The sequence below is a fragment of the Branchiostoma lanceolatum genome, chromosome 10, assembly GCF_035083965.1.
Source record: "Branchiostoma lanceolatum isolate klBraLanc5 chromosome 10, klBraLanc5.hap2, whole genome shotgun sequence".
Lineage (NCBI taxonomy): Eukaryota > Metazoa > Chordata > Leptocardii > Amphioxiformes > Branchiostomatidae > Branchiostoma > Branchiostoma lanceolatum.
The window spans coordinates 11,093,995-11,118,291 of record NC_089731.1 but is presented as its reverse complement, the minus strand read 5'-3'; the positions used below and the strand labels follow the sequence as shown (position 1 = coordinate 11,118,291).

Below are 24,297 nucleotides of genomic sequence, written 5' to 3'. Positions count from 1 at the left end.
TTCTGTTGTGATCTGCTAGGAGGAGTTTGAGAACAGGAGGGACCTCAGACTGGACTGTATCTTCACCATTGACCCGGCCACAGCGAGGGATCTGGACGACGCTGTGTCCTGTAACAAACTTGATGATGGTAGGTTACTGAGAAACCTTACAGTTCTATATTTCATCACTTGCAGGGGTTGAAATGTCAAACTTCAAAAATAGGCGTAGTCATTCACATTTCACTCTAGAATTGATATCCTGTCATTACCATACAGTTTATCAAAGGTAAACTAAAGTGTTGTGGACAGTCGATGTGAAAGATTTACTTTAACAGTACTAGTTACTGTACTGTGAAATAAACGTGTTCAAACTTGTCCCCGTGTATTGGCTATACACTGAAATTGTCATTTGTAATTCTCCCTAAGAGTAAGGTTTTCAAAAGTTATATATGATATTTGAGGCTTATGTAGTGGCTGAGTAGTAGCTGCCTACAACAGAGTTTCTTCTAAACCGGGAAACAGGGGCGGCGCGCCCTCTTGTTCCCGGCCTGCGCCCTCTTGTCAAAATGCCGATTGAACCCTGGTCGCACTTGGGCCATGTTCTTACTCTCCAACAACATGCTGCCGTATAACATGCAATCTTTCCCGAAAACGATCTTTCCTCCGTAAAAATAGCCCAGCACCACCACAAGACAATGTATCAGATCATAAAACATGTTATAATTAGTCCAAAATATTCCTATTGCGGTAGATGCACCGTTTAGACGGTGCAAAACACGATCGAAATGACTTTTTCCAACCGAGGCGACATCTTGTTTCTTCTTGTTTTGCTGTCAGCTGCTCTCGCGAGATTTGATATAGCTTACATGCAAGGTCAGCTGACCTAGATAGCGAGACTTCCCCGAGACTTCGTGACCTTTCACCCACAGCCGCCAGGAACTTGCACCGACAGCTTTAGAGAGATTACGAGCTGTTTTTGTTGACATTTGAGCATCTAAAGATATCATCCCACAGCATAAAACGGAAAAAGGCAACGGTCTATCCATTGCAGAAATGAGATGACTTTTTTTCTGCCACAAATTGGATAAAGATGGCTAGATCGTGGCAATGTTTATATAATACTCTAATGTTTCAGCTGAGGGATTCGGGTGTCCCAAAAGCTGAAAAGGACCCCGCTGTACATATCAGCGTCGCGGACCTGCCGCTAATGAAGTCCAGGCATGCCAGGTGCTTGTTCAGATCATGAAGAGACAGACATACTAATATGCTTGCCACAATGCCAAAACGTCAATGGAAAAACTGTATGAGAAACAGGACATCAGGGAGAAGTTAAAGTATTTCTTATTTTTTAAATTTTTTTTCATGGTCTAAAATTTAATGTGATTTGTGTTGGACTCATACTTAACAAAAATCTAATTATTATAACTCTACGATTTCTGAAGTTTCATGAGCTAAAATTTCTCTCTCAGATAGCCTCAGAATGTCCCATTTAAGCTGCAATTTTTCAAAGGCTTCACACCGTGGAAGGGGGGGAACCCCCTTCCACACCATCCCCCCCTCGGTCGCTTCGCTCCCTCGACACAGTGTGCTCCCTCTTGTCATGATTTTCTAGAAAAAACCCTGTGTAGTATAGTAAAGTTATGTTTCATTTTAAAAATGATTATTTCTACTGTTTGGCAGGTACCTATGACGTGGGAGTTCACATAGCAGATGTGAGTTACTTCATCCAGGAGAACACAGCCCTGGACCTGACGGCAGCCTGTAGGGCCACCAGTGTGTACCTGGTCCAGAAGGTGGGTCAGGTCTACTAAGGGGACACACATCAGTGTTAAAAATTAGAATAGGATATCAGAACTTTGAAATTAAAATGCTCCTTCTTTGATATCCTTAAGATAGCCAAAGTCAGGAATATGTCAAACTGTCAAATACAAGCACACAGATTTTGGAGTAGAAACTATGCCAACTTCCAATATATTTATGTACAAATGTATACGTATCTTGATAGGATTTGTCTAGATGTTGTTTGTATGATTCAATCATTTCATGATGCTATGAAAAGAGATTCTACTTATTCCAATAAAAGATAGATAGATATTCTGTCATATAGAGTTAGGGACCATACAGTTTCATTTCCATATTCAAGAGTATGTGTTTAATTTTAACACATTTTGTGTTTTTGTTTTTATCTCCAGGTGATTCCCATGCTGCCCCGCCTGCTGTGTGAACAGCTATGCAGCTTAAACCCTGATGAGGTATGGCTGTTTGATGTTTACATTAAAAAAAGAGATTTTATATTCCTCCAAATGTAATAATATAAACTGTGCATGTATGTGTTTGTACAGTTATAAATGCTTTCCTTTACACAGAATGGACAGTTATATTGTTATACTGCAGTATCTTCTTTTACATTAAGTTTTTTTTCATCCTGTTCACTCCAGGAGCGTTTGGCGTTCTCTGTGATCTGGAAGTTGACGGAGACGGGAGACGTGCTTGACGAGTGGTTCGGCCGTACCATCATCCGATCCTGCGCGAAACTGAGCTACGACCACGCCCAGACCATCATCGATAACCCCGACCAGCTCCCTACCCAGGAGCAGCTACCTGCCATCTCTGATGGACACTCTATACCAGAGGTGGCAGAGAGGGTTCTCAACTTGTACAAGGTACATTTTATCATCTGTTATTGGGAATACATACATGTACATGTATACAGAACATGCCATAGTTTTGTGAAGATGATATACACTATTTCTGCACACAAAGTAAAGCTTGAATACCAACAAGCATTCGATCAGTCTACTGATCCTTTTCAAGTTGAAATGGCCCGAAGATGTAAAATCTCTACAATTTTGATTAACCTTCACGGAAATGTTTTATTCGAATGTGTCATTATTTTGTTTTTCGTTTTTATAGATATGGCAAACCTTTGTGCCATTCCCCAGTAACATATGAACACAGACATTGTTTTTATTAGATATTAGAAGAAGAAATGTGTGTGTTTTGAGGTTCAGTTAAAGCAGGATTGTTTTGTATCTTTTACAGATCTCTCAGAACCTGAGAAAGAAGAGATTTGATGGCGGAGCTCTGAGGTTGGATCAGGTAGGATACATATCTTCTTTTGTATGCATAGCTACTTTATATTTTTCTTCCAGAATTTTGTCAGTGTGAAGGTCTGCCCGAAAGCCCAAATCAGCTATCAAATTTGTTCCTTTAGTTTGCCACGCTCATTCATTCAAAGTTCCATACAAACCAGAAAGTTGCTTCTCAGTTAGAGATGTTCAAGATCCTCAAAGTCTTATGGTTCTAATCATGGTCTCCATGTCTTTTTCCTTCTCTACAGCCCAAACTGGCCTTCTCCCTGGACCCAGAGTCAGGCCTGCCCAACGGCTGCTCTGTGTACCAGATCAGAGACAGCAACAGGTGGGGAGAATGGATATGTGCATTTTTGCATTGTAGCGTCATTTTATGTACACCAGCATAGAATAGACCAGCACCGGCTGTCTAATAAAAGTACAGTTACGGTCATTGCAACCCCACTACCAAAAGGCACAACATAGCAACTATGCTTTCTGTCTATAGTTTAAGTATCTACATTCATTGTAAGGGGTTTTGAAGATTCTAACTCAAGTCTGCGAGCCCCGTAAAACAAAGAGAGGTTCACAATCAGCAAAGTAAAGAAATCTACTAACTTAAAGGTTGAACTTGGTAATACATGTCGCTATGTGCCATTCTACAAATCTACTCTCTCTTAACCTTCTCCCTGCTGTCAAACTGTGTAACCAATAGGGAATTGGGTGCCAAACTGCTACTTTAGTGTGCTAAAGGTTAATTGTCATCCCCAACAGACTGATAGAGGAGTTCATGCTGCTGGCCAACATGGCGGTGGCTCACAAGATCCACGAATCATTCCCGGAGCGAGCTGTCCTACGGCGCCACCCCCCTCCCCAGCCCAAGATGGTGGAGGACCTTGTGAAGACGTGTGCAACTATGGGGATCAACCTGGACATCAGCAGCTCGGGGGCTCTACATGTAAGTCACCTACAGATTTCAACATGGGGCAAATCTGTGATTTGTGATTTTATGAAATTGTAAACAGTACAATACACGTGGGCCACAGACAGCTGTTGCTGGTGTCGTGGCCCACACACAAAACAATACAAAGCACATAGACTACAAATAACAAACGGTCCGTCGGTAAATACAATTAATCTAAAAAGCAGCGTAATAAAACATAACCTAACTATCGCTAAATCTGTGTTGTTTGCCTATGTTGGTACATACAGTTCTAATGACAAAGCACATCTGTACCTATATTTACACATAAGCGAGAAGAAGCCAAATTCTTGTAATTATTAGACTAGTGCTAGCTTATCATGATTGTATATACATGTATATAAACTGTGACGGTTTCTGTTGTGACCTGTGACTGAACCCAGTGGGTATATGTGTACAATAAAAGGTCTTCAAAGATAGCAGATGCTATCTGAAACATCTGGCCGTCATAAAACTTATGCAGTTGCTTGAGTAACTTTTGCATAGTGTATCTTGCACGTGGTGCGTAGAGCCAAATGAGTGAGTGAGTGAGTGAGTGAGTGAGTGAGTGAGTGATCTTGTCATTATTAACTAAATGGATGAAAAATCTTCATTGACCTAGGCTACATATTGGTTGCCATGAAAATTGAATGCATCCTTAAGAATTCTCGATGAATCTTACAACCTGTTAGCGATGTTGTTCACCACTTCGTATAGATCATACAATAACGTCTCCCTTTAATTTCCAGCAATCCATCGCCCGTTATATTGGAGACGATGTGGAGACTCAGGCCACTTTCTACATCCTCACTGCCATGGCATCCAAACCTATGCAGGTAAACTACTACACATGTGTATCTGGAATTCCTTATTTCAAACATGCATGTACAAATGTATATTGATGCTGCTAGGACAGATACAATTTTTTTTGCAGTTTTCATATTATCTGGAACACCCTCTCTACTGATACTCGCACCGCCACCACGACTCCCTCCTTCAGAAGGAAACTCAGGGGCTGTTTAGGCTACCCATACTTGTATACGTACCTGACCCTGACCTCTCGATGTAGATGCCAATATAGCTTTTTTAATCATTTATATACCATAGTTTTTGATATGTACATGTAGTTAGAATATTGGTATACCTCGTTATGCTGTCCATATAAAAGATTCCATTGTAATGTCTTGTCTTTGTCAGTAGGGATAGCCCTTTGTGATAGCTATAGGCTAGTTGGGCAGCCCTGGCTGTGTGTCCTGAACAGCCAAATCAATAAACCAATCATTATTATAAACATCTAGTGTATTTTTTTTTGAGTTGATGATTTTTCTGATATTCCTCAGCTTGCGAAGTACTTCTGCAGCGGCTGCGTACCAGAAGAGGGGATGTACCGTCACTACGCCCTTAACGTGCCTCTGTACACTCACTTCACCTCTCCGATCAGGAGATACGCTGACGTCCTGGTGCACAGGCTACTGGGGGCAAGTCTGGGTAAGTTGTGTATCTGTATAGCCAGTATATCCACCCCTTAGCAGAATAGTAACACACAAGCTTCGCAGGCATGCACCGTAGCAGCGGCAAGTTGTATTATACTGAACAACCTGTTACACCTAGCCTTTAAACATCCAGCTACAAGTGTTATTTAAAACTATTTGATGAGGACGGCCCTACTGTACTTGTTGGTAGCAAGTTCCACTCTATGATAGTTCTAGGAAAAAAGAAAAAAAAAAGTTTGAACACCTCAAACCTCAGTTGATGACTTGGTTGATGGTGCTTGAAGGCATGACACTTTCTTGTTCTTTTCTGAGCTGGTATCAGATACAAGTGTAGAACTGAGAAAGCTATAAGAATAATCACTGATTTTGTCACCATCGTTTTATTATAGTCATATTTAAATGATGGTCTGTGTGACACTCCCAGGTTGCGGTCCTAATGTGGAGAAGTCTGCTGAGGAGTTACAGGGTATGACAGACCACTGTAACGACAGGAAGGATGCATCCAAAAGGGTGCAGGAGGCCAGCGCAGACATGTTCTTTGCCTGTTTCGTCAAGGTTAGTGTCAACACTCTGTTAAATCTCTGTGTAGCACCAAATGGTGGGAATTGTTTTTCTTGTCCAATCTTGACAGTATGTCCCTGTTGCTCAACTCGTAGCAGCCTAACAGTTCAGCTCCCAGTTAGTGGAAAATTGGGAGACCCTAGTTCAATCTTGGGAAGGGCATCTCGGTTGGAACTGCACCCATCTTTTGGAAGGGACGTAAAATAGGGGTGCTGTGTTGGAGGAGGTACCTCGAAGGACTAGCAACCCATCCCTGTAAAAATATATCCTGCTACAGAAAGAGCAAGGAAACGTGCTGTCCTACATGTATGTGCCACTAGGCACTACAAGGGGAACAACAACAACCAATCTTGATTATGATACAATGCTAAACTTTCTTCCAACACTAAGGTATTCACAGATCGAATTTTCGACGACCACTGTCGCCTTCTTCAGGATCAATAATGACCAATCACTGCCGAACGTAAACTCGCAAGAGTTACAGACATATATAAGAATACCTTAGTGTTGGAAGAAGGTTTAGCACTGTATTATGATTACTACATGTACCAACACAGATGAGCTTCCATGATAACCAACCTTGATTGTTGTTGCCCTGATGTTTTCAGGAGTGTGGTCCTCTGGAGGAGGATGGGATGGTGATGGGAGTGCTGGACCAGGCTGTGGACATACTGGTGTGGAGACTGGGGGTCGTCAAAAGGGCATACTGCAATGTGAGTACTGAATTTTCACTTTCAGAGCAACATTCAAGAATAATAATTAATATACCAAAAATAGTAACTGGGTGAAATTTTTAAACATTGGTTTCAGACAGCATCTGCTATCTTTCGTCAGTGATTAAGGAAAGATCTGGCAGAACCAGGTTTTATACCAAACTCTGAGTAGATATGTTAATGATGTGAAGACAATTTTAGATGGTTCAATAGAATAGTAAGCCAAGACATAATAATCAAATTCAGGAAAAATCTTTCCGAAATATGTTGAGTGGAAAACGTCAGCATGTAACAATTGCAGTCATTAAAAGTCATCAACTGTCAGTTTTTATGTGGTTGGCTGATAGTTTTTATGTACATGTACTTAGGATATTGTTATAGGTGTCCATGTCAAAATTCCAATGTAATGTCTTGTCTTTGTCAGCATGGCTAGCCCTTCGTAATGGCAACAGGCTATAGCTAGTTGGGCAGCCCTGGCTGTGTGTGCTGAACAGCCAAACCAATAGATAAATGAATTGGCTGATTGTGTTCACTTTTGACCCCCAGGCCATCCCCTTGAAGAGCTATGACTTTGAGAAGGTGAATGGCCGTCCCCAGTTGACCTTGACCTGGGCAGAAGATCCAGAACACCCCGAGCCGACCACACAGGTCCTGACGTACTTCAGTAGAGTACAGGTCACGCTCAAGACGAACGATCAACCGCTCAAGTACAGCGTAAGTACCATTGTTAAACTGATCTTTATTTGCACATCCTTGCCCACATCAGCTTAATGCAGTAGTTTACTACTAGTATTATATGAAAGGCTCAAATATTATTACTTGTTGCCAGTGAACAATAGCAGAAACAAAACAACTTAAGCTATGCTACCACTAAATCTGTTGTTTACAAAACAGTTAAACATGTAAAGCTATGTTACCAGTAAATCCATCATAAACGTGTCTCTTCCCTCTTATTAAAACATGGGTATACAAATTCACAGTTTTTGTCGTACAATGTTGTCTGAGGATGTCATTACATGATTTTATCTATACAAATTATTTTGTCTTTATTGTGCTGTTCATGTGCAGAATTCATAATGGACCTTTCTTTCTGACCTAGTTTAACTAAATTGTTGTTGTTCCACACAGGCTGTGCTCAAGAGGCCTTAGACATCCAACCAGGCCAGCAAGAGAGAATCATGGGAGTTTTGCGAAAGGCAGTCCGCCATCTTGACAGAAAAAAAAAAACATGCCACATTTTCCAAGGGATGGAATGTGGCGCGCTCCTCGGTTTTTACAAATTGAGGAAAAAAACAGAAAACTAGAAAAAAATAGCAGCAAAATTATAGTATTGACAAAGATTGCCAGTCCTAACAAATATAGAACCAAGATGTTTTTCCTACTAGAAATTTGTTTGCTATTTGAAGAAATACATTGCTACAATGATTATTATAAATGTGTACTGACTTTTCTCAAAGAGACTTGAATATTTGCAACTTTCCCTAGGAGTGATAATTATACTAGAAGTTTAAGCTGAAGTGATTGATATGTAAGTAGCGGGAATTTGTCTTTGATACTCTGAAACTATGTAGAAACAAGAAAGAGAACAATGTTAGCAAATGAGGACTGTAGTGAAGTAGAAAATGGTTTGACAGAATTATCTAAAGGTACTTACAATTTGGCCAAACGTTTGTGGCACCAAGGCACTGTATCTGTATTAACTGGTTTGTTTTTTTGTTATCGCTTATATGATATGAGTAATTTTGTATTTCAAGAAGATTGTGTCTTCATTGGGGCAATCTATGATAAGAAGAATTAAGGCAGCTGCACTAACACCTAACAACGCACCTACTCTTATAAAGAACCGTAGGCTTGACGTTATGGCTGTAGTGGTATTGGATATACACTGTTTCAAGTGTGCCATATGCTTCGCTTGTTTTTGTGGTGCTATATAGAGTCAAACTAACACACTTGTGAATGATTGAATTACAATGCATGTGGCACTGATTTCATAATGTTAGTATGTAGGGTTTGATCACGTGTGCCATTGTACATCCAACTTCTTGGTTTAAAGCTGACGTGGTTGTAATTTTGAAATTGTTTGGTGCCTAGACACTTGCTGCAATTTGCTTCAAAAGAGTGTGCTGTAATGAGCCTTCCCATGTCTTTATATTGTAGCAGTTTGTGGAAAACATTTCTAGATTTTCTCTTCAGCACCAAAGCTTTGAAATGGAATGAAATTAATTTCTGAGAGAAATGACAAATTTTGAACTCAAGTTGTTCTTTCATGGTCGTGCGTTATGGACGTTTCTTTAAGGAATTGCACCTCTTTCGTATGAGTATAGTTTCTTTTGCCTATGATATTTTGTGCAGAAATTAAAACATGTTAGTGTTTTCACGTTGATGTTGCCATAGCATGCTTTCATTTGTTGCAAAACACCCTTTTTTGTGTAAAACTTTCAGTTTTGAATGTGTGTGGATCAAACTAACCTAGCTGTGCTGAAGCATTTATGCATGTATGCTGCATTTTGAATTGAACATTATATTTTTCAATCACAACATTTAAGTGGACCGTTGTTGTCAAAAATAAAGAAACGCTTTGAGTTCTTGCACTTTTGGATTGTTACAATCCACTAAACAAGAAGTATTTCAAACCATACCTAATAGATACTTGGGATTTTCATGAGTACCTATAATGTTTGAAGATTGTCCAGCCTACATGTAGTGACTTATATTTGCTAACTTACCAACTGCCTTGGTCGTATAACTCTGCTGCTCACTTCTTATATGATAATGTGCCAAGTGTGGAAGTTTTCTGAAGCAGACTTGTGGAATTTTGAACAGCAAAAACTGTGGCTGTGGGTGAATTTGATGTACTTTGGAGGGAGAGACATGAAAATGGAATTAAAGTTGCAGATTTGCTAACTAGGAACTCTTGTCACAGGTGTGTTTTCTTGTGGTGTTAGTATAAAATATATATTTCAGGGTACACCTGGTATATGCTGTATTTACCAGGGCTCCGATAGGATTATTTGGTAGTAAGATACATGTATGCGCACATTACCATACTGAATACGCACCGTGCAAGTCTCATTTATTATATTAGTTTGAGGGTCTCTGAGCTTGTTGCACTCCGTAAAAGAGCTGTCCCTTTCTAAGACATGACAGAAATAATGTACATGTACTGTAAGTAATAAGAATGTTCATTGGCTGTAAAGAGGACTCTAATAACTTTGCTTATGAGATGAGTCTTTAAAAAAACTAGACAGACCAAAGTAGACAAGGTAAACACCAAGTTCTTTGAAGTAATACTGTATTGAGGGTAAACAACACAACTACAACACGGCAATACCACTGTAGTCTGGCAGTGAAAATTACATTACAGATCATTAGAGAAACGCCTATAAGCATCAATCTACCAATTACGTATAAAGTCAAAAGAGCTTCCCTCATGATTTTATCAAATATCTGATGATATGAATTCTCCTGCAAGGAATGATAACATGAAGCAAAATTCCTGACGAATCTACCTAGGTTTGATTTCACATTTTTCAAATACCAGGTAAACCACAAGCCATGCTTGCATGCACTTTGAACTTCTAAAACTTGTATCTCATTTTGCTACGGGTGAATATTTCATGAATGGTATTTTCTCAATAACTTAGTGGTAAACAAACATGTACATCCCATGTATCTTTGACCAAGATAGATCTATACGTATATTTTTCATACATAATGTCATATGCACTCATTTCTGAGTAAATCAACTTGTGATGGAAAATGACCGAAAGAACACTTCATAACAAAAACACACTTCACAACAAAGTGGAATTATACGGTTTATACCATGATCTTGTATTCCCTTCATGTTGCCTTGTGCGCACACATCTTTTTAACCCCCTTGGCTAACTCTTTCTGGCCACTCCGCCTCAGAGCTCTTTCAATCCCCTTCACATCGGCCTTCTTGCCATTGATTCTCACCCATTCGGTCAGAACTTCCCTGACCCTCTGGCGGCGACTGGAGTTCGAGGCTTTCATGTTTTTCAGGTATCTCCTTGGTACCTTCTTGCCGGGCAGTTTCTTGACAAATTTCTGCCAGCGGACAGATAGATTCTTGGCCACGTATTCGACTGCTTTACGAAGGCTATCATCTGAAAAGGAATTTCGAACAATGATTATAGTGTTCTTTCCTTTTTTTTCTTTACCCCATTGTGAGCAGACTCTTTGAGTATGTATTATGTCATTTCGGTGCTTCACCTGAATAAAAGTAAATGGGGAAGTGTTATCTACCTTCAATGGTCTGTGTAGATGAACTGTTGTTGGGAGAACCCTTATACTCAGAATCTGAAGCCCCACAGATTGCGTCACGGTGACGACTTCCATGTTGCTTGAAGGTCAGGCCAAGTGTGGTGCAGTTCTTGTGCGGGCGACAGGGGGCGGTGTTGGACGTGACATCAGAGAATGTTCCTTGTTTGCACTTTCGACACACCACGTCCGAATTCGGGGTGCCTGGATGTGACAAAGATTGAAAATTTGTCAGAATCTTTCCATACATCTAAGAGCTCTTCGTTAGCATTCTTACATTCTTGCGAGCTTCAGTGAAAGCGAACACAACTTCAGTCAATAGGAAACATGTCATGATTCTCACCTTTTCTGACGACCCCATGTCCACGTGGACATTGTCTATGTGCCCGGCAAATCTCAAGGTCCAAGAAATATCCGTTCATGCACTCACATCTGGAAGAGAAACGGTCGTTATTGGAGTCTGAAAACATCGTCACGGATATGCGCCAAAGATTATTGTAGAATTGTCGTCATTTTTCATCAAGCATAAAATTCGATACTTAGAGCTACCCTTATTCTCCTGTATAGTTGATATAACTTTTGTGCAAAGCTAATGCGATGAGGGATGATAGAACTGTGAAATACTGGAATGTAACGTCGGCTGATTCATTCTTAATTTTTTTTTCTCTGTGGGTGTTAAGTTTCCGCAGTCTAGTTTATTCTACGTGGCTTGTTTTTGTCCGGGTTGCATGCCGACGTTGGTACCACCTATTACAGATTATTACGTCATTATGCTGACGCTAGCAGCTTTGTGTACTAGAAATCAGACACTGTAACTAACAGGAAGCAACTAGAAATCTATCAAGCACATATTCCAACTACCCCTCTCAATGCACAACATGCTTGTGTTTTTCTCGGATCGTGGCCTCGTAGGTGTTTTGAAAAGGGAAGAGGAAGTGTGTTCCGTATTGTAATGGGATCTATAGCCAGCTATAGCTATAGTCATGTACCCAACACTGCTACATACACAATGTACGGAACGTCTCACATTTACTGCTTTGGTCTTTAGATTTAGATTTCCATTGACACAAGACTTCCATGCACCTGTATACCCTTTCTAGGCAGCGTTTCTGCTAACTAACACACCGTGAAGTTCTTTAATTGCTCCCGACACGGTAGAAAACATTACTTTGTGGACATAAGATTGTGGATGATTAGGTTCTGTAAACGAGATGGTTTGTGGTATGTTCTTTACACACGCGCGTCTTTGAAGTTAGCTTGAATGTATCGATGATTCACTTCTCTGGAACTCCCAATCGCCCACATCTCCTCCCCCACACACTCCCCCTCCCTCAAACTAAAATGCCCAATTTTCATAATTTCTTGAAGAAATATAACCATTTGCCACTAAAGCAGTGTTGTAATACCTTCTGTTGTGTGTTGTGGTACATTCAGATGACAATTTCTGGTTGGGTTTGGCACAAAACTCGTTGCAGTAACGACATTCCGGTTCCCAGTTGTAGTACTCGGTGAAGTGATTGTCGGGACACACCTACATTGAAAAAGATATACGAGTTAGATCTCAGAAAAACGTTAAAACCGTCGGAATTTGAATCAGCTTGCCGTATGTAGCTGTCAACAACAACGTGAGAATGCCGCCTGGAATCCACTGCTGTTACATGTGTATAACCTTGGGGTCAGCTACTGTTAGTGGCTGATAATATATCACATCTGTAGCTAACGTTAACATGTGTACAATGAAGGACACGTCGGTCGGTACCTGGCACACAGTGGGGCTGTTGGCAGTACAGTAGTCCTTCAAATGTGTTCCAGGTGGACACTGGTCACACAGGAGCCGCTGTCCGGTGGATGGATCTTTGTGTTTGAACTTGGGGGATGCGGTAACGTTTTGCCGTGCTGGCTCACTTGCCACAAAACTCGTCAACAGCACCTAATGGTACAAAGATTAAAGTCAACGTTTATAATCCATCATACCAAGATTGGTACATGTTCATACATGTAAGACCCTATCATGTAACAGTTCTCACTGTCACTGCCTTTCTCTTTTGCGTTGGTTACAAGCGTACATTTAAATTAAGGTGTACATTGTCCAAATACGTTCTAACGTTTCGTCTAAAGGGGCTTTATTTAGGAGCTTGTTCAGGCTTGTCCCTAATAGTACATTTGTATATACTATTCTTAACACGACATAGTTGTAGTACGTATTGTTGTTTACGTCACTAAATCAGGGATGTGGAAATCACGTAAGGGTCCATCATTTTCCTTGTGGTTAAAGAAATGTCAGAAATGACGCAGAAGAATTAAAGGTCCCTTCTACAGGAAACATTTAAATCCCCCAAACTGGAATTCCCCGGACACGTAAACAGCAGTTAAAGCGGGAGACCGTCGTTTTTCCGACACGGACTCTTTCAGACCTAAAATAGACTTAAGAACCCTTAAGACTAGTAAGAAGGAAGATCTTACCGTCATGAGGATGACGACGCTAGCAGTTCGAAGTAAAGCTGCCATTTTCAGGAACTTTTGAACAACATCTGGTTGAAGTGACGTTGTTAGTGACGTTTACAGAGGCGCGGCTTACAAAAGGGTGACTCACTGGGGATTCCCCAACTTTTGATCACGAGGTGATCTCGTGATCTCGATCACCAGATCTTCTATAGACGTATAAATCCCAGTTTCGCAAATAAAAGGTACATTTTAATCTTGAATTGAGTTTAAACGTTCTTTCTTAGCCAAATTATGGATCATGAAAGACCGCTGCCATATCGGGGGCGTTCACTTCAGTTCACGTGTGGCACAGGTCCAAAGTAGAAGATGGCAGTACACGCAATGCGGTTTAACAGTACAATTCTCAAAATAACTAAAAATAGTTACAGCTTCTTCAATATTGAAGTCACAATACCCTACTTGACCAGCAAAGTCGTACATGACGTAATGCATGGGGGTTTCGCGTGCTACTAAAACTCTGGCGATGAAAAACGTCACAGTGAGTTTGTGCATTTCGATGCGTTCAGTTCACCTGTCGTCTGACTCACCTGTTGACGCCCGTTTCAACCTTTTTGACGTCACCGCATTCCGTCATAGGGATCGACTTCATTGAACTTGTGGCCAATGAGCACGTAACCGAGCAGCACATTTCTACACATAGCAAGCCATAACTCCTTACATGAGGAGTGTGGCGTTTCATGATGTGGCTGCACGCCGGTACACTAGTGTGTGTCTTCACGGTAAGACAATGTTTCCTCAGTACTTCCGTGTTTATTTATTCCCACTTGTTGAAGTCCCACTTGTGGCCGAAAACCGTCAGAGGGGGAGGGGGGCTGAAGGTACCCCAAATGAAATTGCCCCCAAATTTGCAACGTAATCTACCGGAAATATTGCTATGCATTTGTAGTAAATTCGTTTCTAAGAAGGACGTTAAGTTACACCATTTCTATTTCTCTTTAGACTGTCAAACATGACCTCGAACTAAGCACTTTCTAAAGTATCTTGGTTTCTTTGCCCGTTTTCAATCACTAGATATACTGGTTGTTACGAACGCCACTTACACCCTCTTTTCTTTTTGTTTCAGGTATCTTTACTTGTACGAGGGGTTCTTGCTGACGACCCGCCCCCCAAATGGCGTTACGATGACCCAATCTCCGGGGAAACTCTGTACTGTGACTGGTGTAAACCGGGAGAGTACATGAACCGTCCCTGTACGGAACACAGTCCCACAGAATGTATCCCCTGCCCATGGGAACACTACACAGAATACTACAACCAGGAGTTAGAATGTCTCCTCTGCCAGCAGTGCAACCTGAAGGACCATGAACATGAACATGAAGCCCTGCCGTGCACGGCCGAGCAAAACCGCCAGTGTGAATGCGACGACGGGTACTATATGTTGTTGGAGTTTTGTCGTCCCCACTCCGAGTGCCCGATAGGTCACGGTGTCAAGGAGAAAGGTAAGGGCTATGTGTTCGTGTGTGTGTGTGTGTGTGTGTGTGTGTGTGTGTGTGTGTGTGTGTGTGTATGTATGTGTGTGTGTGTGTGTGTGTGTGTGTGTCTGTCTGTGTGTGTGCATGTATATGTGTGTGTGTGTATGTGTTTGTGTGTGTTTGTCTGTCTGTGCCTGTGTGTGTGTGTCTGTGTGTGTCACTGTGTGTGTGTGTGTGTGTGCGTGTGTGTGTGTGAGTGTGTGTGTGTGTGTATGCGTGTATGTAGTGTGTGTGTGTGTGTGTGTGTGTGTGTGTGTGTGTGTGTGTGTGTGTCAGTGCGTGCGGGCGGGCGCGTGTGTCCGTGTGTCACACGTCATGTGTGCCTACATGCTATATGTAATGAATGAGATGCATTTTCGACAAGACTTAACACGACACTTTTCAATGTTACATCCCCGCCTTTTGTTTGATTTCTCCCCTAACATTACATTAATAAATGCATCTCTCCTTCCTTCCCATTGCAGGCACCCCTTGGAAGAACACTAGGTGCATGCGCTGTAGGACAGGAACCTTTTCGGACGAGGATTCCAGCACGGCCGAATGTACATCCCACACGAACTGCACCGCACGGGGGGAGTGTGTGGTTCAACAGGGCAACAGAAAGAGAGACAACTTGTGTGGCGCCTGTGCTGTCAATGGAACAGGTATGTTAATCTACAGCTGTTTTACGTCGTTTTTGGACAGACAAGGACGACGTGGCACTGCACTCAAGTTATACCTTATTTCAGCAGAGCCACGTACAGAGAATAATATACCCATTTCTACACCTGGGTGGAGTGAGGAAAGTCGTGTAAAGTGCCTTTCCCAAGGGCATAACATCAGTGCCGTCAGGGGATTCGAACCGGGGACCGCTGGGCTCTGGGCCGAACACCCAGCTGCCGTTACGCCACACGACCCCCCCCCCCCCACTCGTTCACCTAATCTACAATTCACCATAGATACACCTCTTTTATTTCATATTCTTGACATGATCTAATACCTTGATAAAGTGACTGACACAGAGGTTTGTCATATAGCGAATAGACAAATTTCATGTATCTATGTTCAAGTTTAATCCTAGGTCTTTCTTCAGTTTTTTCTTAAATTTGTGGCGTCGTAATGGCGTTGCAGTTAGTGTGTTTGGTACAGAACTCAAAGGTCCTGGATTCGAATTCTCTGAAATGCCGCCGATGAAGTTGTGACCTTGGGAAAGGTACCTTACAAGACTTTCTTCACTCCACCAAGGTGTTTTCTTGACCATGACTTCGGTTGGGTAGGTTACTGTGAAAGGCGGTGGAAGGAGAGGGATGGGCTCCGCCTTCTAATACCGTGCCCTAGACACAGGGGATAACAACCCACTGCCCCTAAGGCATCAAAAAGGCTGTGTGAATACCTTAGATTTACCATACATATGTATGATACATTTGTATGTGATCGTTTATATATCTTTTAGTGACAAACTCCTCCGTGAGCGATGCCACACAAGTCCCTCCTATAGAAGATGGAAACGCTACCGGCTATGAAGGTAAGATGCTCTCTCTTGACTTTAACTACTTGCAATACTTTTGTAGAACACAGCAAAGTGCAAATGTACTGCACATGTATCTCATCGCCGTGGCTATTCTACATAAGCTTGTTGTTGGAAATGTTACTAAAAAGTGACATTTTATATGTACATCTTTTAATTGTAATTGTCGTTAAGCTGTACTATTTGAGCCACAGAACGTACTTTGCTTTTGCATCGTACCTTTGCAATTTTCTGACCAGCATGCAATATAACGGAGATGTTTTATGATATTCATCGATTTTCGTTACAGACTCCAACAAGTCCGATGACACCACCAAGGCCCCCCACCCTGGTGGCTCGACATGGGGGCCTTACTGGCTCCCGTATCTGTTACTCAACTGGGGCTGGTCATGTTCGTTGCGGTGATCATCGTCGTTGCTGTGGTCGCGTTGTGGAGGGATGATCCTACAGTACAGAGAAAACGGTCACTGCCTACCAGACACAGTCTGACAGAAATCTTTGTCAAGCGAGCCTCCCAAAGTAGCATGGTGGGTGCGGCAGGTACGAGCGAACCCCAGCAGCCTCTACTAGAGGGGGACACAACAAGGAGGTCGAGTCAAGAGAAGGCGGCATGGCGGGCAAGTCACACCACCGCCGCCAAGAGGTTCCAGAGAGGGCTCTCCGTTGAAGAGGAAGAGAGGACCCCCTCTCTCACTTCAGATGAAGGTAAATTAAATCTGTATTGCTTCGTCAAGAGCTAGAGAGGACAGTCTGCTTCTATGTATGAAAAAAATACAGCTCCACAACAGAATGTTTTAGATGGACTAGCCATTGCAAGGACTATGACATCGAATAAAAGACGCTATTAAGTACATAAACTAGTAGTAACATTTTGATTTGTTTCAGAGCTCTCCCATGTGAAGGTAGCCCTTTCTCACGCTGAGCACATCGCCGAGGACATCGGAGCCGAGTGGAGAGCCCTGGGTAGGAAACTGGGCTTCACGGACGGGCAATGTGACTGCTTTCAGAATGACTACCAGGTGAGGTTTCTTTCGTTTTCCTTTTTTCTCTTCCTTCTTTTTTTGTTTTTCCGTATGGACGTGCGACGTGATATGATATATTCTGACATTTTACTAGCTAAAAAAACATATCCTATAATATATCCGCCGTCCCAAGTTCCGAGTAAAAGGAAAAGGTAGTCCTCTTTGGGGCAGTAAGGGCAGTGGGTCAACTGTGTCTATACATATAGCTATAACGTGGTATTGGAAGTCGGAGCCCAACCCTCTCCTTCCACCGCCCTTACCTCCCCAACCGAAGTCAGGTACCCATTTTTAAAACCTGAGTGGAGTGAGGAAAGTCGTGTTAAGGGCTAAGGGCACAACATCGGTGGCATGTCAGGGATTCGAACCCAGGATCTCTAGGTTCTGGGTTCCCGAAACACCCTAACCGTTACGCCAACAAATATTGTTGGCGAAATGTGACATCATATCAATAAAAAAATATGTTTGTGAAAAAATCCTGTTTTGTCATGTTTTCCTGCAGGGGCTGAAAGAAATCACGTATCAAATGTTGCGGAAGTGGGTCGATGAGAAGGGAGAGGACGCCACGCTTGGGACGCTGGGAAACGCACTTGTCCAAGTGGAAAAAGAAGACGTCAGGTCGAAACTCTTCACGTTCGAGCACGAAACTCTTCACGTTCGAGCACGGAGGACGACAGAACAGAGAAGAGACTTCAGTCAAACAGTCTTTCCAACCAGCTTGTTTTTAGTAGCCTGGATACAAAACTGTTTCCAAGGCCTACACATGCCAGTTCTTCGGCTGCAGGGCCAACTTGCCCCAAGGAAAATGTTTACCAGACACCCCTCAGTTGCCAAGGGTCTAACTGAGGAGCGTATGTGGTAAAATCCCCATGCTGGCCCTGGAGCCGATAAGCTGGTCTGTCTAAGACCTGGAAACATCCAAGCTAGCTTTTAGAATATCGTTTCTAAAAGCTGTTCTTTTTTCTACTCATGTGCAGCCATGTATTCACTAGACGTAGTGCATAATCTAGATACCGTCATTGAGCAGAAAACTGACAATATGTTAAAACAGTTTATTTTACCTTTTGACATCAAACTAGCTTTTTCTTCGATCTGTACGTTTCCTTTTAACATCGGACTGTTATGAATTAGACTTGAACGTACATAACGCATAGTGATCAAATGTTGCATTCAGATGAGTTGTGTTGTACATATGAAGGGCACGTGCACACCCTGCAACTTGAACCTACCGATCGTGGAATGGTAATAGACATGACTTTTCTGCATTTCGAAGTACTATAAGGCTGCTATTTGACAGTGCTGCAATAACGTATACGTAAGGCACATATGTATACATGATATGCAGTTTTACCATATGGTGATCGGTATATGTATCATGATGGTATCAGTAAGGGAAATATCATGTTAAATCTTGTTCATACGAAAATATTTTTGAATAGTATGTGACAAAGGAATGTACTTCCACTTGTTGCATATGGGTATAGTGGTAATGTTGAGGGGTATATTGGATTTACGTGTCTGAGGACTTCTGACAAATATCTGTATATATTTGTACATTTGATACTTTTACATGAATTCTATGCAAAACATTTCAAACACTGAATCGTTGTATGAGTCATTCTATGATTATAAAAAAAAGGCTAAACTAAAGCTTTACATATCCGACACTGAAATAATTGCGACTTATGATTACCAACATTTTCCATTCCGGGATTTTATTTGAGTGTTGGGTATGTAAAGCTTATAATAAGCCTTTCCCCTTCGCCTAGAAGGTTATGTTTTCGTCAGCGTTCGCGTGTGTGTCCTTCCTTCCCACTGTCAACACGATAACTCCAGAGAACCTGAAGCTGAATGGATTTTCTTGATACTTGGTATGTGAGTGGTATGTGGGTAGGTCTTCTTCAGACCTCAAAAAGATTATGGGCCCCTAGCGGCTTGCTATGGTACTGCAGAGGAACTTCTGGTTTTGATATCTCGTGTTCTGGATATGCTATGGTCACGATTTTTCAGTGGCAGATGGCTCTTGTTACATAATGTCATTTACCAACACAGATGAACGTTCATGCTATCGTTCTATGATGTTTGGTCAAGTAGAGCCTCTGCTAGTTCCGGCTTCCCCACATTGTTCAAGGCGTCCATGAGTTTCCCTAACGTTACGTCCCCCCTCCTCTCCTCTATCCACGTGCGCAGCATCTGAAACACGGCTTCTCTAAGCTGCAGATGGTAGTCACTCTGAAACCCGTCCAGCCGGCCGTCCGTGAAGCCCAGCTCCCGGCCAAGGTGACGCCAGGCGCCGCCGATGTCATCCACGATGACCTCGGCATCCTTTAGGGTAGTGGGGCGGCGGCGTTGTTCTGAAAAACGTCATACATATATATGAGCGTTACTATGAAGATATCATTCATACATGTTATGAATATGAAGTTCCGACCTTTTACCACCATAGAATTTTAATGTTTTTCTTTCATTGGTTTTACAAATGAAGTAGATTTGCTATTTAGATCTGTATTTTGTGATATACCATCGGTGCAACACTTACCATCGTCATTTGGTCGTGACTTTGTCCTCCTAAGTCTGGGCACGGTTGGCGTACCCAAGCGGGTCATTGCTAACGGTGTCCTCCTAGCGGATGTTGTCTGTCTTGCAGCAGCAGCTGTATCAGCATGAGTGTGGTGGGTCTCGAACAGTTGACCTGCTTGGTCAGATTCGGTGGGAGGACTTTCTTTACCTTTAGGGTTTCCTATAAACGAAACTATCGGTGTTTTTCCTGCTAATGTCGTTTGAAGGGGCGGGAGCCGCTGTGCCGTATCAGCCCGCCGTCTTCGTAATGTCTTTACCACGCAGCAAAAGGCAACTGTAAAAAAAAGGAAAGTTTATTTTCTCATCAATCATTAAAGTGTGTTATCGACATTTCGTTTTGTTTTCTTCTCGGTTTTCATTTTAATTGAAAAAATCTCAAGAACGACATAACGACATTTCTATGTAATACAATATACTAGTATACAATATTTACACGCATCGAAACGTGAAAATATGATAATTTTGTACATACCTATAATTGCTGCAAGGATGACTATGGCAATGGTGACGTAAACTATCGGCTCCCATCGTACAACTGTCACAACGACGTGTTCTCGGGTACCGTTGTCTTCTTGCCTAGGTGCTGATATCAAATATCAGTTTACGATCGACTACCATATAATACAGTATTACCACCATACATATACCACATAGTATAGCAGCAATACCACGTATCATATCTACACTTTGCCTATTTGAATAGTACAACATTCGATAAACAATAGGAAAACAATGGCGATCGTTAAACATTATCTACGCCCCTTTAACATTGGCCATTCTATTCTGTATATCAAGAAGACTGTCCATAACATCGTATCTACCTTAATTTAATTTATCCAAAAGCTCTCAAACATTACCGATACTGAAACCATGTATTCCATGCGCACATACCGGAGACAAACTCTGTTGACCTTGCCGTAGATACAGTTGTTTCGTCTTCAGAATTCGGCGCTGCTGCTGAATTTCATGTGTAAAAGATGAGCAAGAACACTTAAATGTTATCTCACAAAGCGACTTAAACTAGCTTTAGGAACCTACTCAAAATAACGTAGCTTGTATTGAATGGATAGAAAATTGCTTTTGGGAGACGGTTACCAATCTGATTATGTGTTCATCCTTTCTAGATCTGTAAGCCCAACATTCGCGAATTTGACGAATTGAAAAATATGTATGCGTACTTGTGTTGTAGTCCGGGCATATTCCACAGACGTTGTCCACCCCCCTGTTCCCCCTCCGTGTGACACACAGTCCCATAGTCCCACAGTCCGTGTGGTTCCTACAAGTAGCCACACTGGAGTCCACGTCAGAGAACGTGCCTGATCTACATCGTCTGCACTTGGTGTTCTTCCATGGGGTCCCTGAGGGAAAAGACATATTTCAGATGTACAATTCTTTAAATATCTTCGAGATATGAACATGGTGGTTAACGAAATTACGATTTGTGGATTAAATCTAAAAATAATGATGACGTAGCCTGAAAAATAGAAATAATGTCTAAAATGCATTATTGCCACGTTACTATGTGTCACCATGTTCAAAACTTTACATACGAAAGACAGGTTAGTTTGTAAGTTGTATACCATATATGTCTGCCATACATACCTCTCTGCACTACTCCATAGCGTATGGGACATTTAGTGTGCTGAAAGCAGAACTCTACGGCCAAGAAGAAGCCGTCTTCACACACGCACTGTCTGTTGTTGGTAGGTGTGCAACCTAACAGGACGTGCTCGTGGGGCTGCATGGGTTCGTAGAGAGTGATTATAATCATAATACATTTCATGAAATACATTTCATTAGTAAGAGTCCTCATTATGAGGATGAAAGAAACAAGCTTTTAGAAAAAAATTAAAACAATATCACCGTGCTTTCACAATCTAGAAGACCTAAAAAACACATTTCAAAACCCAGTAGATCTAATCATTTTAAACGTGGGACTTTTTCACTTATAGTTTAAAGACCGAATAGAAAGATACGTAGTTTTCTTGGCACATACCTTTAGACATTCTCTACACCGGAAGCACTCCCTGACGTGGTTGTAGTGTTCTGTGTACTCGTTCTCTGCGCATGCGTGACACTGTGTGACGGTTGTTTGCGTACATTCGGTGACCATGTACTCTCCAGGAGCGCACCAATCACAGAGCAGCGTTTCACCGGACAGTGGGTTGTAGTATTCCCACTTGGGGGGTGCTTCGTGTGAATCACATCTTACTAACAATGGAAGCTGCAAAAACAGTACAGAGCTGTCAGGCTTATTTAACATGTTATGTAACAGATGCATTTACTATAATATTTTTGATGCTTTTAAATAAACCCTAGCCTATATAAGAAACATTATCTGTTCCTACATCCACACATGTAAGTTACATGTTGTACACAAAGAAGCGAGAAGTCGACTGTATTCGACGGTTAGCTAAGTACAACAGTTTTGTCTTTGTTACGTATGAGTTTATTTTAACTCGTGTATATGTTATCTATAGTAACGTTATATTTTCTGTATACATGTTTGTTATATACCTTGATACCTTGATACTGTGTCCAGGAAAGTAGGCTCCGCCTGTTATGTCCTGATCTTGACTTCGCTCTCATGTGACATACTTTTGGCAATCCCAGTGTTTGTCAAGTCTGGATTTAAACTGGTTTACACTATCCGCTGAAACCACTGACTCAGGTAGGGCGTTCCAGCTCGACACGGTTCTAACACTGAAGACCTGACTCCTCGCCCTAGTCTTGGCTAGGGGAACTTGTAATTTAAGACTGTGAAATTATATGTTTGTTAAATCATACGATTCATGTCCATTACCTAGCCCCTGGAGGCATATATGTACCATAAGGGTCTTTCCTATATACATTTACGTCTCATTGAACACGTAAGGTCCTTGGGTAAGCTAAGCTCGCGGCGCAAGTCGCTGACGTCATTCCAGCACTCACGTGCGAACTGAGTCATCGACCCAGAAAACAACAATCAACATAAAGACTAACCATTTCAACACAAAAGTATCAAAATTTATATTTCAATGCATTCAGGGTTGTAATATATTGTGATGTGGAGTGATAGAGGGAATAGATTTTGGACAAGCAATCAGAGCACTGGAAAGTGCTCAAAACTTCCGTTGTTTTCGATCTTGTTATTTCATCATCTTTGAACCACCTCCCCTCCTGTACTTAGATTGCTGCACTTAAAATCTATTTACCACTAACCATTAGCTTACTCATTAGAACCAAGCTAGAACCAAGACCTCCTTGCTAGATCTATACAGAACGTTACAAACAACATCATGCATAGCCGAAGTTAGAACCAAGTTTTACTACTTACGGTCAATAGAACTCCACAGGAGAGGGTATTTAGTGTCCACATGTTCACTCCTGGCTATACCTTGGGAGAAAAGAACAGAAGCTATCTCTAAACGATAGATAGTGCAGGTAAAACCCCGCTACATGTCAACCGCCCTCCCACTACCGTCCCAACACGGAATGTTGCGTGCTTTGTTGACCGAAGTCAGAGGTTAAAGTTCATTGACCTGAAGTGACGCGGCTAGCTAGAGAGTGGTAAAACGCGGCTTCTAGATGTTCAACTTGTTGTATTATTGCGGCCAGTGGGTACCCATCTGAGTAATGAGGCTGTTGTAACGTGCTCGAGGCACCTCCTCGAACACCCCCAGTTACCAAGTAATTCGAACCAGAAGCTCAACTGTATGTGAAGCCACAACTAATTGAGCTACAGACTTACTTCAGTCAGATGTACTGGAGAAAGGCAAGTAAATGTAACGCTGTGAAAGCTGTCAAATCTGTAGCTCTGCATGGCAAGATCATCTGCTCTACCCCACCCGGCTGTAGATAAATCACCACATTGACTCTTTAGTAAATAAACAGCACACAAAGTCGGAGATATGTGATGACAAGCCACGAAGCAGATAATGATAACGTTACGAAATGTTTTGGATTTCGTCCTTTGAATTTACAGACAAAATTTTTATTATGTTTTTCGTGACGCACAAAAACAATTGAGCCACGGGTCACAGGGGAATCCCCTTTTGTTGCATTCTCATAGTCAAATGAAGTCTTTTTGCAGTAGACCAAGTAATAAGACCAACTTTTGCATCAACACTTTTGAAGAATAATCAGTGATAATAGATAAGAAATGCGGTCTTA

General features: G+C 41.8%; 4 protein-coding genes across 6 annotated transcripts in view; 2 read left to right on the top strand and 2 right to left on the bottom strand.

Moving 5' to 3' along the window:
* LOC136443501 (uncharacterized) overlaps positions 1 to 9,689 on the top strand; it is a 37,402-nt gene extending 27,713 nt beyond the window's left edge. Inside the window, exons 14-26 of the mRNA XM_066440770.1 lie at positions 20 to 128; positions 1,660 to 1,772; positions 2,172 to 2,231; positions 2,418 to 2,642; positions 3,022 to 3,078; positions 3,320 to 3,399; positions 3,825 to 4,008; positions 4,761 to 4,847; positions 5,352 to 5,499; positions 5,929 to 6,059; positions 6,674 to 6,778; positions 7,325 to 7,492; positions 7,907 to 9,689. Coding sequence (XP_066296867.1) covers positions 20 to 128; positions 1,660 to 1,772; positions 2,172 to 2,231; positions 2,418 to 2,642; positions 3,022 to 3,078; positions 3,320 to 3,399; positions 3,825 to 4,008; positions 4,761 to 4,847; positions 5,352 to 5,499; positions 5,929 to 6,059; positions 6,674 to 6,778; positions 7,325 to 7,492; positions 7,907 to 7,927 — 1,488 coding nt within the window. The 3' untranslated portion in view covers positions 7,928 to 9,689. The remainder of the gene's footprint in view (positions 1 to 19; positions 129 to 1,659; positions 1,773 to 2,171; positions 2,232 to 2,417; positions 2,643 to 3,021; positions 3,079 to 3,319; positions 3,400 to 3,824; positions 4,009 to 4,760; positions 4,848 to 5,351; positions 5,500 to 5,928; positions 6,060 to 6,673; positions 6,779 to 7,324; positions 7,493 to 7,906) is intronic.
* Positions 9,690 to 10,053: 364 nt separating this feature from the next.
* Positions 10,054 to 13,753, bottom strand: LOC136443155 (tumor necrosis factor receptor superfamily member 11B-like). The gene is made up of 6 exons (XM_066440248.1): positions 13,526 to 13,753; positions 12,822 to 12,992; positions 12,469 to 12,593; positions 11,406 to 11,494; positions 11,048 to 11,266; positions 10,054 to 10,908 (listed from the first exon to the last, which is right to left on the bottom strand). The coding sequence occupies exons 1-6, from the start codon at positions 13,568 to 13,570 to the stop codon at positions 10,622 to 10,624; spliced, it is 936 nt and encodes a 311-aa protein (XP_066296345.1). The 5' UTR covers positions 13,571 to 13,753; the 3' UTR covers positions 10,054 to 10,621.
* Positions 13,754 to 14,114: 361 nt separating this feature from the next.
* Positions 14,115 to 18,557, top strand: LOC136442950 (tumor necrosis factor receptor superfamily member 10B-like). Its single transcript, XM_066439992.1, has 8 exons — positions 14,115 to 14,286; positions 14,631 to 15,006; positions 15,504 to 15,683; positions 16,472 to 16,543; positions 16,865 to 17,251; positions 17,432 to 17,565; positions 18,068 to 18,220; positions 18,543 to 18,557. Exons 1-8 carry the CDS (start codon positions 14,245 to 14,247, stop codon positions 18,555 to 18,557), a joined length of 1,359 nt encoding a protein of 452 aa, XP_066296089.1. The 5' UTR covers positions 14,115 to 14,244.
* Positions 18,558 to 18,602: 45 nt separating this feature from the next.
* Positions 18,603 to 23,748, bottom strand: LOC136442913 (tumor necrosis factor receptor superfamily member 21-like). 3 transcript variants are annotated; one of them, XM_066439939.1, is made up of 8 exons: positions 23,462 to 23,748; positions 22,142 to 22,369; positions 21,748 to 21,883; positions 21,324 to 21,503; positions 21,037 to 21,102; positions 20,618 to 20,728; positions 20,105 to 20,419; positions 18,603 to 19,919 (listed from the first exon to the last, which is right to left on the bottom strand). In XM_066439939.1, the coding sequence occupies exons 1-8, from the start codon at positions 23,501 to 23,503 to the stop codon at positions 19,639 to 19,641; spliced, it is 1,359 nt and encodes a 452-aa protein (XP_066296036.1). In that variant the 5' UTR covers positions 23,504 to 23,748; the 3' UTR covers positions 18,603 to 19,638. The 3 variants fall into 3 exon arrangements, with proteins under 3 accessions (XP_066296036.1, XP_066296035.1, XP_066296034.1); XM_066439938.1 differs by lacking the exon at positions 23,462 to 23,748 and adding an exon at positions 22,663 to 22,945 and having other exon boundaries at positions 21,037 to 21,099; XM_066439937.1 differs by lacking the exon at positions 23,462 to 23,748 and adding an exon at positions 22,663 to 22,943.
* Between the last annotated feature and the right edge of the window lie 549 nt (positions 23,749 to 24,297).